Raw genomic sequence first — 14,839 nt, 5'->3', positions numbered from 1 at the left:
GTAGGCAAAGGTGACATACGGCAGGACCTCATCCCAAGTTTTGTGTTGAACATCTACGTACATGGACAACATGTCCGCAAGGGTCCTGTTTAATCGTTCGGTTAAGCCATTGCTCTGCGGATGGTAGGCAGTGGTCTTGCGGTGTGTTGTGCAGCTCAGCCGAAAGATGTGGTCGATTAGTTGCGCTGTAAACGCCGTCCCTCTGTCTGTAATCACGTGCGAAGGAGCGCCATGTCGCAGGACGATGTTGTGCATGAAAAACTCTGCGACTTCTGAAGCGGTGCCACGAGGGATCGCCTTGGTCTCGGCGTAGCGAGTCAAATAGTCGGTAGCAACTATGATCCACTTATTGCCGCCCTGCGACAAGGGGAAAGGGCCGAGGAGGCCCATGCCGATCTGGTCGAACGGAGCACGAGGGGCAGTAACGGGCTTGAGAAAACCCGCCGGCTTAAGTGGGGGCGTTTTCCGGCGCTGGCATTCTCGGCAGCTTTTAACGTATCGTTTGACATCAGCAGAAAGTCCAGGCCAGTAATACATGTTCCGCACTCTGGCGAGCGTACGTGAAAAGCCCAAGTGGCCAGACGTGGGCTCATCGTGGCAGGCGAAAAGAACGTCAGATCGGAGGTCGGCTGGAATGACGAGAAGGTAAGGTCTATCGTTGCCTCTCGAGTTCTTCTTGTACAAGAGACCTTGCCGCAAACAGAAGGAGCCAAGACGTCGAGAGAAGTGGCGAGGTATAACCGTATCACTACCTTCAAGGGCGTCAATGAGAGGGCGAAGGTCCGAGTCCGCCCTCTGCCGAGTCAGTAGGTCGGAGGCGGTGAGAGTACCAAGGAAGCCGCTGTCGTCATCGGGCGCTGCGTCGGCAGGATCAACTGGTGCACGCGACAGTGTGTCGGCGTCTTCGTGTCTGCGGCCGGACTTGTAAACAATAGTAATGTCAAATTCCTGGAGCCGTAAGCTCCAGCGTGCCAGGCGTCCAGATGGGTCTCGCAAATTTGCCAGCCAGCATAGGCAGTGGTGATCGGTGACCACTTTGAATGGGCGGCCGTAAAGATAAGGGCGAAACTTCATGGTGGCCCACACGACCGCAAGACATTCTTTTTCAGACGTGGAGTAATTGCTCTCGGCGCGGGAGAGAGTACGGCTAGCATAGGCGATAACCCTCTCAAGGCCGTCTTGGTGTTGAACAAGGACCGCGCCAAGACCGATGTTACTGGCGTCGGTGTGGACCTCGGTATCGGCATCTTCGTCGAAGTGCGCAAGAACGGGAGGTGTCTGAAGGCGCTGGCGGAGCGTAGAGAAAGCGGCCTGTTGCTCAGTGGTCCAGACAAAGGAGGTGGTATTCCTTGTGAGGCGCGTCAACGGCTCAGCAATCGTGGAAAAGTCCGCAATAAAGCGCCGATAATACGCACAGAGACCCAGGAAGCGCTGGACAGCTTTCTTGTCGGTCGGAACGGGAAAACGTGCGACGGCGGCAGTCTTTTCGGGGTCCGGCCGCACTCCCTCAGCGCTCACAACGTGACCCAGAAATTTGAGCTCTTCGTAACCGAAATGACACTTCTGGGGCTTCAGGGTAAGGTCTGCCGAGCGGAGGGCTTCGAGGACAGCCCGCAGGCGCTGGAGATGTTGGTCAAACGTTTCCGAAAAAACTACGACGTCGTCCAAGTAAACAAGACAGCTTTGCCACTTGAGGCCTGTGAGGACGGTGTCCATCATCCGTTGGAACGTAGCCGGGGCGGAGCACAAACCGAAAGGAAGCACTTTAAATTCATAGAGGCCATCTGGAGTCACAAAGGCGGTTTTTTCGCGGTCCCGTTCGTCTACTTCAATTTGCCAATAGCCGCTCTTTAAGTCAATGGATGAGAAGTACTTAGCGCGCCGTAATCTATCCAGCGAGTCGTCAATGCGCGGCAACGGGTAGACGTCCTTTTTGGTCACACTGTTCAGTTTGCGATAGTCGACACAAAACCGGAGAGTGCCGTCCTTCTTCTTAACAAGGACTACAGGTGAAGACCACGGGCTTTGGGAAGGTTGAACAACGTCATCGTCAAGCATTTCCTGAACCTGAGTTTGGATAACCGCCCGTTCTTTAGCAGAAACACGATAAGGCTGCTGTCGTATAGGGCGAGCGTCGTCATAGGTGATGATGCGGTACTGCGTGATGGGTGTTTGACGAACCTTCGAGGAGGAAGCGAAGCACGACTTGTATTCCTTCAGCAGCTGTTCCAAAGCCAGGCGTTGCTCCCGAGACAGGTGGCAGTTTATGTCGACGTTTTCAAGGGAAGGTTCGTCAGTGCCGGCTGCCGCGGACGCAAAACAAACGGGAATATCGGTAACAGGTTCGGCAGAAGCGATAGCCGTTCCTGCAAAAAGGTGCCGGTACTCATTAGAAAAATTAGTGACCAGGATCGCAGACCGGCCACCACGAAGCGTCAGCAGACTGCGAGCGGCGCAGATGCCTTGAGTAAGCAGGAGTGAACGGTTAGCCTCGGCGACTGCTTCTGCGTCATGCAAGTCGTTGCAAGTGACTTCAACCAAAACACTGCTCCGTGGCGGCAACGTGACATTGTCTGCAGAAACACGAAGGGCGGCACTGCGGTGGCAAGAGTCGGCGAGGTGGGTCCCGTTACTGGTCGAAAAGGTGATGATTCGTCGGCGGAGGTCGATGACAGCACCATACTCCCGCAGAAAGTCAATGCCGATAATGAGATCGCGGGAGCAATTGCACAGAACTACACAACTGACGACGAACGTAGATCCCTGAATCTGAACGCGAGCCGTGCAAATACCCTTTGGAGTAACGAGATGACCACCGGCAGTACGGAGATGCACTACAGAACAAGGCGTAAGGACTTTTTTTAGAAGAGTCGCCAATTTATCACTGATAATTGAATAGTCGGCCCCGGTGTCCACTAATGCACTGACTCTGTGACCGTCGAGAAGAACAGGTATGTCCAAGGAAACGCAGCTGTTTTGGTCAGATGACGGTACTATCTGTTCACGGTCGGAGCGTAGCGGCGGCGGCGGGAGGTCTTCAGCGCAGCGACTCCCAGCGACCTCGCCCCCGAAGGTCGCTGGTCTCAGTTTTCCCGGCGAGGGCTCGGCGAGCGACCCTGTACTGCTCGCGGGGAGCTGTGCGGGTTCGGGGAAGAGCGCCGCGGAGAAGATGAGCGCGGCTGATGCGGCGCACGGGCTGAAAGTCGCTGTTCCGCGAGGAAGTCTTCAATGGCTGGAGGCCGGTGGCCAAACCGGGGTCTGGGCGAATCGGCTCGAAAGCCCTGCAGACCGAGGCGTCGATAAGAGCAATTGCGGTAGAGATGGCCTGGTTCTCCGCAGTGAAAGCAGAGTGGCCGGTTGTCAGGTGTGCGCCAGACATCGGCCTTCCGCAAGTGCACTCGGCGATCGTCGAAATACGGGACTGGTGGAACTGGGGAGAGCGGTGCAGGAGGCGTTACTGGAATCGGCGGTGGCGAAGCTGCAGCCGGGCGTCTAGCAACTTCGGCATAGGTGGGGCGGCTGCAGTCTCGCGGCAGAGGTGGTGTTTCGACGGTAGGACCCCTGAACGCCTGTTGCACCTCCTCGCGAACAAGAGCGGAAATCGAACCAAGTGCAGACTGCGAAGGGCTGCAAAACTTGAGGACCTCTTCACGCACGATGGTGCGAATCAGTTCGCGCAAATCGTCAGGGTGGCTCCTGGCGGTGGCAAACGATTCGGTGACTGCAGCAGCATGCACGGGCCGGTTGTAAGTCGCAGAACGTTGTTGAAGAACCTTTTCCATCGTCGCGGCCTCGGCAAGGAATGCAGCGACGGTCGATGGTGGGCTGCGCACGAGGCCTGCAAAGAGCTGTTCTTTGACGCCGCGCATGAGTTGGCGCACCTTTTTCTCTTCGGGCATGGCCGGGTCAGCTCGCCGGAAGAGCCGAGTCATATCCTCCACGTACATGGCTACAGACTCATTCGGCATTTGAATGCGAGACTGCAAAGCCCGTTCAGCCCGTTCTCGGCGATCCGTGCTGGTGTAGGTCTCCAGCAGGCGTCGGCGGAACTCATGCCATGATGTTAGCGCATCTTCTCGGTTCTCGTACCACGTACGTGCCCCATCCTCCAGGCTAAAGAAGACGTTTCGAAGCTTGGCTGCGTCGTCCCACTTGTTGAACGAGGCCACGCGTTCAAACTCGACCAGCCAGTCTTCGACGTCTTCGAGCTGACTGCCATGGAATGGTTTGGGCAGTCGCGGATTCTGCAAGGTATAGTAGGCTGCAGCTGGCATAACAGGTCGATGGGTGGGTGCTCTTGCAGACTCCAAAAGCCCGTGTTCGGGAGGTAGGCCTTGGTTTCTCCGGCTAGCACGGTGCACAGGGGTGTCCACCAGCGAAGGACTGGAGCCCAGGGTATGCGGAGGAGTATTAGACATATACAGGGATCTTACCCAGCGCCTCCACCAGACTGTAACGTACTTGCTGACGAAGGGGGGCTTTATTAGCAGGCACGAAAGGGAAGGCCAGGCAAGCTGGGGCAACAACAGCGACAGACTCCACACGGCGCGAGCCCAACTTCGTCGTCGTCGCCCTACTTCGTATGCGCCACCTGGCAATACTAGGTGGCATTATATAGCATTCCCGCCAAACACTAAACAGAACAAAAAAAACACACAGCATCATCACTGAAAATATTAAATCTACATATCTACAAATGCATGCTCCAAAAAGGTGATTTCGCGGTTAGCCAGTGATAATGAGGGCTTACTAATGCCTGCTGTACCCCCTTTGTCAATGTGATATGCCTCTACTATTTCCCTTACTATCTGATCCTTATGTTTGAAGATGACAGATGTCTGATGAAGCAATGGGGCGCACGTGTGCTCAGGTTGCCTGCAGTGAAGCGCCAAATTCGAACCGGCTGCCTTGTCCAAAGAATTATGGTGCTCCCTCAGGCGTTCGTTTAGACATCTCCCAGACATCTCCCAGACCACAGCACACGTAGAGAGGAGGGTTGAGTGCATCGAGGGTGTTGTTTATAAGATTCCCCTTTCTTGCGGTGGGTGGTATGTTGGCCAGACTGGGAGATGTCTAAACGAACGCCTGAGGGAGCACCATAATTCTTTGGACAAGGCAGCCGGTTCGAATTTGGCGCTTCACTGCAGGCAACCTGAGCACACGTGCGCCCCATTGCTTCATCAGACATCTGTCATCTTCAAACAGAAGGATCAGATAGTAAGGGAAATAGTAGAGGCATATCACATTGACAAAGGGGGTACAGCATGCATTAGTAAGCCCTCATTATCACTGGCTAACCGCGAAATCACCTTTTTGGAGCATGCATTTGTAGATATGTAGATTTAATATTTTCAGTGATGATGCAGTGTTTTTTTTTGTTCTGTTTAGTGTTTGGCGGGAATGCTATATATGTACACATGTGCGTAATAAATCGTCAGTTGAAAGTCAGCGCTCGTGTTGTCGTGTTTGTTCCGTCCTCGTGTTTTTTCCGCGCTGTTTTACCATGGTTAAGTTAGCCTTTAGCTACCTCCTAGATAAATGCATTGTAAGGAATGAAGCAATGGTTTAGTTGGCCCTTAGGTACCTCCTACAAAAATGCATTGTAAGGAATGAAGCAATGGTTTAGTTGGCCTTTAGCTACCTCCTACATAAATGCATTGTAAGGAATGAAGCACTGGTTTAATCGGCCTTTAGCTACCCCCCACATAAATGCATTGTAAGGAATGAAGAAATGGTTTAGTTGGCCCTTAGGTACCTCCTACATAAATGTATTGTAAGGAATGACGCAATGGTTTAGTTGGGCTTTAGCTACCTCCTACATAAATGCATTGTAAGGATGAAAGCAATGGTTTAGTTGGCCCTTAGGTACCTCCTACATAAATGCATTGTAAGGAATGAAGCAATGGTTTAGTTGGCCTTTAGCTACCTCCTACATAAATGCATTGTAAGGAATGAAGCAATGGTTTATTTGGCCTTTAGCTACCTCCTACATAAAGGCATTGTAAGGAATTAAGCAATGGTTTAGATGGGCTTTAGCTACCTCCTACATAAATGCATTGTAAGGAATGAAGCAATGGTTTAGTTGGCATTTAGCTACCTCCTACATAAACGCACTGTAAGGATTGAAGCAATGGTTTAGTTGGCCTTTAGCTACCTCCTACATAGATGCATTGTAAGGAATGAAGCAATGGTTAAGTTAGCCTTTAGCTACCTCCTACATAAATGCATTGTAAGGAATGAAGCAATGGTTTAGTTGGCCCTTAGGTACCTCCTACATAAATGAATTGTAAGGAATGAAGCAATGGTTTAGTTGGCCTTTAGCTACCTCCTACATAAATGCATTGTAAGGAATGAAGAAATGGTTTAGTTGGGCTTTAGCTACCTCCTACATAAATGCATTGAAAGGATGGAAGCAATGGTTTAGTTGGTCTTTAGCTACCTCCTACATGAATGCATTGTAAGAAATAAAGCAATGGTTAGTTGGCCTTTAGCTACCTCCTGCATAAATGCATTGTAAGGAATGAAGCACTGGTTTAGTTGGCCTTTAGCTACCTCCCACATAAATGCAATGTAAGGAATGAAGAAATGGTTTAGTTGGGCTTTAGCTACCTCCTACATAAATGCATTGTAATGATGGAAGCAATGGTTTAGTTGGTCTTTAGCTACCTCCTACATGAATGCATTGTAAGAAATAAAGCAATGGTTGGTCGGCCTTTAGCTACCTCCTACATAGATGCATTGTAAGGAATGAAGCAATGGTTTAGTTAGCCTTTAGCTACCTCCTACATAAATGCATTGTAAGTAATGAAGCAATGGTTTAGTTGGCCCTTAGGTACCTCCTACATAAATGCATTGTAAGGAATGAAGCAATGGTTTAGATGGCCTTTAGCTACCTCCTACATAAATGCATTGTAAGGAATGAAGCAATGGTTTATTTGGCCTTTAGCTACCTCCTACATAAAGGCATTGTAAGGAATGAAACCCTGGTTTAGTTAGCCTTTAGCTACCTCCCACATAAACTAAAACAAAAAGATGCGTACGTGCATGAGCAACAGCCTGCAACTCCTCTTCAGTGCAGTCTGAGACTACGCAGATGCCCCATCGCAATCCAGGAAGCCTCGGGTCACTCTGGTAGCTCAACAGCACGGGTGCCTGCAAGCGACAAGCAAGGACGATTACTGCTTTTCTGTTTTGCCAGTGCAGGCTGTGATCTCCGTCATAATGCAAAATTACGGGTCTCTGTATTCGCAATCGATGCTTATAACTGCACGAAGGATTAACCAAGCTGCCTTAATGTGGTAACACATACAGTTAAATAAATAAAAGCATATACTGCCTAAAATATGACACTTAGTAAATAAAAAAAAATTACATCTCAACTTAAGATAATGAGGAGTTAAAAAGAGCCCCGTACAACAAGGAGAAGCAAGTTTAGAAAGAGCATTTCCCGTAGAGGTAATACGAAAGGCAAGAATTATGAGGACGTTTTTGTAGTAAGAATATTTACACAAGCACCAGAAATAGCGACATAACTTGTGCGAAACGGTTACAGGAAAACTAAACTGATGCACTCGGTGGAAAATCTGTGGAAACCAAACTTATTTCGAATGATCGCATCCATGCGAGGCTGCTTCCACATTGCTCCAAGTTGTTGTAGTTGCTTTGGTGCCTTATCACAATGGTTCCTTGCCAGCTCACAATGGTTCCTTGCCAGAACGCGGCTGAGAGCGGCAGGATTCTGTTGGATAACATTGAATCACGCTTGTTGCTAACGCCGCTACCGAGTAATTCAGTTTTTTGTGGGCAAAAGTCAGCCCAATAAATAGTTTCTTTTGAAACCCGTTTTCTCTGTTTTCCTGAATGGCGGATTCCGTGGCCAGTATGTGACATCTGGTGGAGGTACCGGGTGGAAGTCCTTGTAACGGACCTCCCCTGTCACAAGTGAAGGTGGCGACGATGAAGGGTCTGTCACCAGTACATCAAGCCAGCCGACGTCTGCAAGGGGCGGTACCTGAGTTTGGGACCCTGCCGGAGAGCGCCCGACAGCGGAAAGAAGCGTCGCCATCGACCATAAGGCCGCCATAAGCATCGACCACAGTCATCCTGCAGCGTCTTTGGTACCATAAACGCAAACAGCACCCCTCGTGAATACCCTGAAGAATGGCTCAACCAAATAGCCTTTGTGGCAACGTTCAACAGGTGGGAGAATGACATGAAGCCTCGATATATTACTGTTTTGACTTCAATGGCACTGCTAAAACGTGGTACTAAAACAACGAAACATCCTTGACTACGTGGGATCTATTGAAGAGGGAGCTAGTAAAACCTTTGACGAGTGTCGTACTCAAGAAGGGTGCTGAGCTACTGCTAAACTCACGCTTCCAACAGCCCAACGAGTCTGTGACAGTGTACGCCGAGGAAACGAAACGCCTCATATGGCGCACGGACATTATCATGAAGGAGGAAAAGAAAGTGAGGCTATTGATACGATGGTCAAGAAGCAACTGTTTGTTGGCCTCGTTCGCAACTCCCTCAAATCTGTTGAATTCATTGAAGCAGTGTCTACCACAGAAAAGACCCTCGACGTCCGAGCCCGCCAATGCAACCGCCCAGCCCATCTCTGTGTGATCCGTCCGGAAATGGCGCTTGCAAGGAGCGAGAACTTGCGGGAGATTATACGTGAAGTGGTCTCCGAACTGCATCGACTCCTGCCATTGCCAACGCAGCCTGGAGTGGCATCGCTCACGGACGTCATCAAAAAGAAGTTAAACAGGCACTGGGGTCCCTGAGGCGACGACTCTGACCCCAGAACCTCAGACGATGACTTACGCCGCTTCCGTACGCAGCCAAAGGCACCCATCAGCCTGCGCCTGGAATTCTATGTGCACCTCAAATACTCTAGTCACTCGCCTGCCCAGTTTTCAGTAAATGTCGCTGAAGAAACCACACCTTTGGAGGACCCCGGGTCAACGCCGCCCCCTATGCTTCCCCTGCCGTGAGCCCTAGCTGCCACATTCTCCAGCTATGCCCATGCAGAGGGTTTCGCCTACGACACAGCACGCCTACAACCTGACCAGAGAGCATGGGAAATAGAGGAACACTTGCGTCACACCGACAACACACAAAGCAACGTGTCGATGACTCTGTCGTTGTCACCTGCGCAGTGTCATCTGCGCCAAGAATACTGAAGTAAGGGAAGCGGGGTGTTGTTTCTTTACCAAGGAATCGGCATCGCAAGACACAACATCCCTTTCCGCAATGGCCAACCTGACGTTCTGCTGGCGGACTTCAGAATACCAGCACATCAATAAAGGAGCAACGAATCTTCTCTTAGACGAATTATCTGATCGTGAGGAGCACAACTGCAAAACAAGATAGGACAGAGGCAGGCGACAACACAGGGCTGTACTATCAACTGAACATTTATTGAAGAACCGCGGCGCTTATAGGGATCAGTCGCGCGTGTAATCTGGAAAGAATCATAAAATGAAGAAACATGAGAAAACAGTTCAATGCAAGCATGACGAAAATAATCAGCACGTGGAAGGGAAGGAACCGAGAAAGGATGAGAAAACCAACCTGCTCACAACCAAACAAATACAGTTTAGGGCGACACAGACAGAAACGCTAATTCTTTCTGGAAAATAGACACAGAAGGGGTGCCTACACACTTATCTGGCTCTGACCTCAAGATGGCAACAGCCTCGACAATTTCCCTTTCCAACTGCCCTTTTCTTCTTCCTATAGTCGAGTTAAGTTTAGGATCGCAGTTTTTACAACTGCGGCAGTGAACGGGCATGCAAGGTGATCCGGACCTACTCAAGGAACGCGCATGCTCTTTCTTCTACCAGTCTGGGCGATATAAAGTCGACCACAGCTGAGGGGAATCTTATACACCTCACCTGTTGCGCATGAGACATACGTTTTCGAATGCGTCATGCCACAAATTATAGGCTTCGAATTGTGCTTCCCAACCAAATTGCAGAGTACGTCCGACGGCCTGTACGAGATCAAAGTAATGCAGTTTGAACTTCCTTCTGCCCCAGAAACGTTTCAGCGTGTAATTGACATAGTACTTGCAAGCCTCAAGCGGCAGATTTTTCGAGTGCATTGCCGCGAACATTGCCATTTGGCGTTGTTTCTTGATTCTTCGAAGCTGCCAGCACGCCGCTTTATCGCTGTGTTTGTGATGCAAGACGCGACGAGGTCTATCTCGATTGATCGCATCCAGGCGCAGCCGATTCTATGTTGTTCCAGAATGTTGCCGTAACTTTGCGCACCTATCTTAAATGTTCGCTATAAGCGTTAAATTGAGCAGGACCGGGAATGGCGGTAATTCTGTCCGACGACCGCCAAACAGGCTTGCTGCTTCGCCGCCGCCGAGTCATTAAGTTCATTCTGGGTGCAGGTCAGCACAATAAACAGTTTTCTTTTGCAACTTATGCCTGTCTTCTTCACCGCTTCGACAGCCGTCTACAATAGGGGAAATCCGGTGTAGGTGCTGCATTGTGGACTTGCACTGCCACCGAAGATGGAGGGCGACGAAGAATCATCACCGCGCGTTCTTCAACAGCCAAGTGATGCACCTGTATACAGTGGTCTACCCTTGAAGGCGCCGAATAATGGTTAGGCCAATTTGAGCATGTGGCGACGTTAAGCCGATGGGACGACTGTGCACAACTATGGTCCTCTCTTTTTTCCTGAATTGCCCAGCTAAAACGTGGTACGAGAATCATGAGGCTTCCCTGCGAATGTGGAAGGAATTCCGGAAAGAACTTGTGAAAACATTCACAAGCATTGTAGGCGGCAAAAAGGTCGAATTACTGCTCGAGACGCGCATCCAGCTGCCGAATGAGACCGTCCCAGTGTACGTCGAGGAGACGTGCCTTCTGTTACGACGCGCTGACCCTCACATGACAGAGAAGAAGGTGCGCTTCGAGATACGGGGAGTCAGAGAAGAAGAATTCTCCGGATTGGTCCGAAACCCGTCGAAGACCGTTACCGAGTTCACAAACGAAGCGTCTGCGATCGAAAAGACTCTCGACATTAGGGTTCGGCAGTAGGAGCCGACACCACCAGCCTTCTCTTTGGGCCATGCGGGCACCTCAGCGACAACCAATGACAACCTACGTAACATCATCCGTGATATCGTCCGCAAAGAGCTACGGCCATTGCTGCCATCTCCTCACAGCCGCAAGCAGTGACTCTCACGGAAGTGGTATGAGAAAAAGTGCACTAGGCACTAAGCACCCCGACTCCGCCGACTATACAACCCGAGGCCATGACATATGCCGCCGCACTACGCAATCCTGCGCCCCGACGAGACACCCCAAGCCCTCTTCAACGGGAACCCGCTCTGCAAGAACGACGCCCCCCTAGCTACCGCACGCTCACTTTACGGGGTATGCAATGACTATAGTAAATGCGACGAGTGGAGGACCCCCGACAACCGCCCATTGTGTTTCCATTGTGGATATGCTGCTGGCCACATACTTCGTCACTGCCCGCACAGACTCATCGGCCTGCGCGCTTTCGCCATCGACGCGCCACGACCGCTCCCCGGCCAGCGACCACGGGAATCTGACAACTACCTGCGCAGAATGGAGTACGTGTCGTCTAGCCGTTAGTCCCGCTCCCCGTCGCCGTCCACCACACGGTTTACGTCGTCGGGCCGCAGCTACGCAGCGGCTGTTCGCAGAAGGTCTCGGCTCCTCCGCAGGGGAAACGAAAGAAATCAACCTTTGGAGGTTGCTCATCAGCAAAACAACGAAGATCCTCCACCGACCACGCCACATGAAGACGCTGCACCCGCTACGCGACGCCGCACACAAACAAGAACTCGACCACGGCACTATAGGACTTAAGAATGACTCCGCCAAGCAGAAAAGCCCCGATGACAAGAACTACCCGCGATTCACATACCCGACGAAGCCGCGACCCGACGCCGAGGACGACGTGCAACGCAAAAGCCAGGACATTCCACTTAGAAGTGACTACGACGGCCGGAAAGTTACCGCTCTAGTCGACACGGGCGCCGATTATTCGGCTATGAATGGAGCATTCGCCTCGCAATTGAGGAAATCCACGACTGCATAGGGCGGTCCACAAATTCGCACCTCCGGAGGCCACCTCATTACGCCGATTGCCAAGCATCGCGTTATGACCGACCACCACGCCCGACCTTTTCGGGAGAGCCCCCACCGTGTGTCGCCCCGAGAACGACAAGCCATCCGGGACCAAGTGGAAGAAATGATTCGCAACGACGTCATTCAGCTATCGAAGGGTCATTGGGCGGCACCAGTTGTTCTAATGAGAAAGAAAGACGGCGCACTTTGATTCTGCATCGTTTACTGCCGCTTAAACAATGACGAAGGACATCTTCCCCCTCCACAGCATTGACGACACACTGGACCGGCTCTGCAACGCCAAGTATTTCTCATCAATGGGCCTCAATAGCGGCTACTACTAAATTGAGGTCGATGAAAGAGATCGCGAGAAGACCGCATTCATCAATCCGGATGGCCTCTTCGAGTCCAAGTTGGTGCCATTTGGTCTGTCTTCAGCACCAGCGACGTTTCAGCGAGCAGTGGATACAGTGCTGGCGGGACAGAAGTGGCAAACTTGTCGTTTATATTTAAAGAACGTCGTTGTCTTCGCCTCGAACTTTGAGGAGCACCTAAAAGGGCTGCGAACAGTACTGGATGCAGTTAAGTCGTCAGGCCTGACCTTGAAAGCAGAGAAACACCTCTTTGCCTAAGTGCTGCTGTTTCTAGGCCGCATTGTTAGAAAGGAAGGAGTACGCCCACACCCGCAGAAAACAGCTGCTATCGCGACGTGTCCGCCACCGACCGATAAGAAAGCTGTGCGCAGATTCCTCGGACTGTGCGCGATTTACTGTCGATTTGTCAAGAACTTTTCTCGCGTTGCCGGGCCTTTGACCCAACTACAAGGCGCACCATTTATAACAGTTTAAGTAAAGTTCAGGTTCTTCTTCCTTGCACCAGAGGTGCACGCCAGAGACAGTTTGTAGACTAGAAGACTGAATCGTTATCTTCGCACCAGGGGTGCCCCGTCAGAGACGGTCTTACGATGAGTTGGGACGCAGAGATAAAAAAGGCAATACTTGAAGATTTATATACAGATATTTAGATCACATACAAATTTAGGCACTGGAGAGAAATTTAGCGGCAAAAAGAGAAATTAAGCAACAAAGATACAAAACAACCAAAAAGTGGATCTGGCTAACACTAGGGGAGGCCCCTACTCGGCACAGCCGAAGATGCATAGCATCTGACCTTAGCGCAGAACGCTTATTCCGGCTCCGAGGCCCGGTTTTAAAGACCTAGAGGCCCGGCCCACCTTTAGTAGCACCCAATCATGTTATACTCCTAACATGATTGGTTCATCGAGAGCATGGCCAGCCCTCCAGCTTCCGTAGGGTGAATCACCTTCTCCACCACAAAATACAAGTAAAAACAACACAAACGCACAGACATGTCAGCACGTGCGAGGTAAAACATTCTCTTCCTCGCAAAAAAAAGAAAACAAAAGCAAGTGCAAACACCCAGTCGTGCCCGCACGTGCGAGGTAAAACATCCTTTCCTGCGCACAAAAATACACGCAGGGCGAGGGACACCCGTAATTCCCGGCGAATTCGCGAGCGGCCGCGTTCCGAGAAAGGAGACGCTTCGCTTTGAGCGCCCCGGCCGCCCCCATCACGCCGGTGGCGTCCATTGAAGACGGCAGCTGGCGGGGTTGTGAGGGAGAACACCGGTCCCGATGACCCCACGTACACTACCGATCACTTACACGCCCTTTCCAAGATTCTACAAAGGGCTGAAATGCCACTTTCAAAATTACAACAAAGAAGGGATCGGTCGAACTCATGAAATCGCCCTGAGGGCGACGTACGTACAGCAGCACTTAATTAGTAATTACATCAGCACTGGCACCAACAAAACCCTCGCAGGACGAGGAACATAAACAAAATGCACTCTCAAATACACACGGTGGCATGCTTGCTGTGCGCTGTAAAACGGAGTCCAAGTTGTCGCGCTGCGACCTGTTGCACCTGCATGCACACCCTCGTCCTGCTCACGAGCGCGCCCACACACACACCGACACTCGCAACTGGAGCGTTCAGTAGCACAGATATGGGGTCCGTAAGCGGCCACGTGAGCCTCCTTGGTCGCACCGAGCTTCCCTGTGTGCGTTCGAGCCACCACGTGTCTCAATCGACACAATTAACGCCTAACGGTCTATCTGCTCATTAGGCTGGTCCCACAACGGGGCGATAACTCAAAAGTTGCTGCCCCCCAGGGTCGAAAACGCCCTGGTCCTCGATAGGTCCAAAACCCTGACCACACAACGCCCTTAAGGGCACGCTCTCTCCGGCGCCCCAGCACGAACAGCGTACTGCGTAAGGAGTATAGCCCCTGGCCAGTCTAACCGTACCAGTGCGGCTGGCTTTGCTACACTTATTATGGCGTACCGCAGCACGGAACGTACTGTTCCAAGCGCCGACTCTCAGTGTGAAAGCTATGCGCCTGCCTCCTGTTACTTTGTCTCACTTCGAGCCATTTGCACTGCTCCTGCACGGGCAAACCTCGAAGTTTCCGCTCCCTGCATTGTAGGTACTTGGCGACTCGGTAGCACCGTTTAACTCTGGGGCTGCATGAGCCCCTCGCAGTCACTCGGCCTTAATTTGCCTTCTGGCAAGTCGCCACGCATTCCCCTGTCCTCAGATGACCTGATCGGACATACATCGGGTGCGTTCGACAAGTGCGCGGCGCTCTGCCCGGTCGGCCCAGCAGGCCCACCTCCGTTCTCTGCCTCGGAT

At 51.5% G+C, this 14,839-nt stretch overlaps 1 protein-coding gene across 1 annotated transcript in view; it reads right to left on the bottom strand.

Annotated features, from left to right (window-relative positions):
- The window catches only part of LOC149337736 (nose resistant to fluoxetine protein 6-like), a 114,840-nt gene that overhangs the window by 68,569 nt on the left and 31,432 nt on the right, over window positions 1-14,839 (bottom strand). Inside the window, exon 3 of the mRNA XM_089554940.1 lies at window positions 7,041-7,152. Coding sequence (XP_089411066.1) covers window positions 7,041-7,152 — 112 coding nt within the window. The remainder of the gene's footprint in view (window positions 1-7,040; window positions 7,153-14,839) is intronic.

This window comes from Amblyomma mixtum, chromosome 7 (assembly GCF_055824585.1).
Source record: "Amblyomma mixtum isolate Tamu chromosome 7, ASM5582458v1, whole genome shotgun sequence".
Lineage (NCBI taxonomy): Eukaryota > Metazoa > Arthropoda > Arachnida > Ixodida > Ixodidae > Amblyomma > Amblyomma mixtum.
This window is presented reverse-complemented; position numbering and strand designations above follow the sequence as displayed.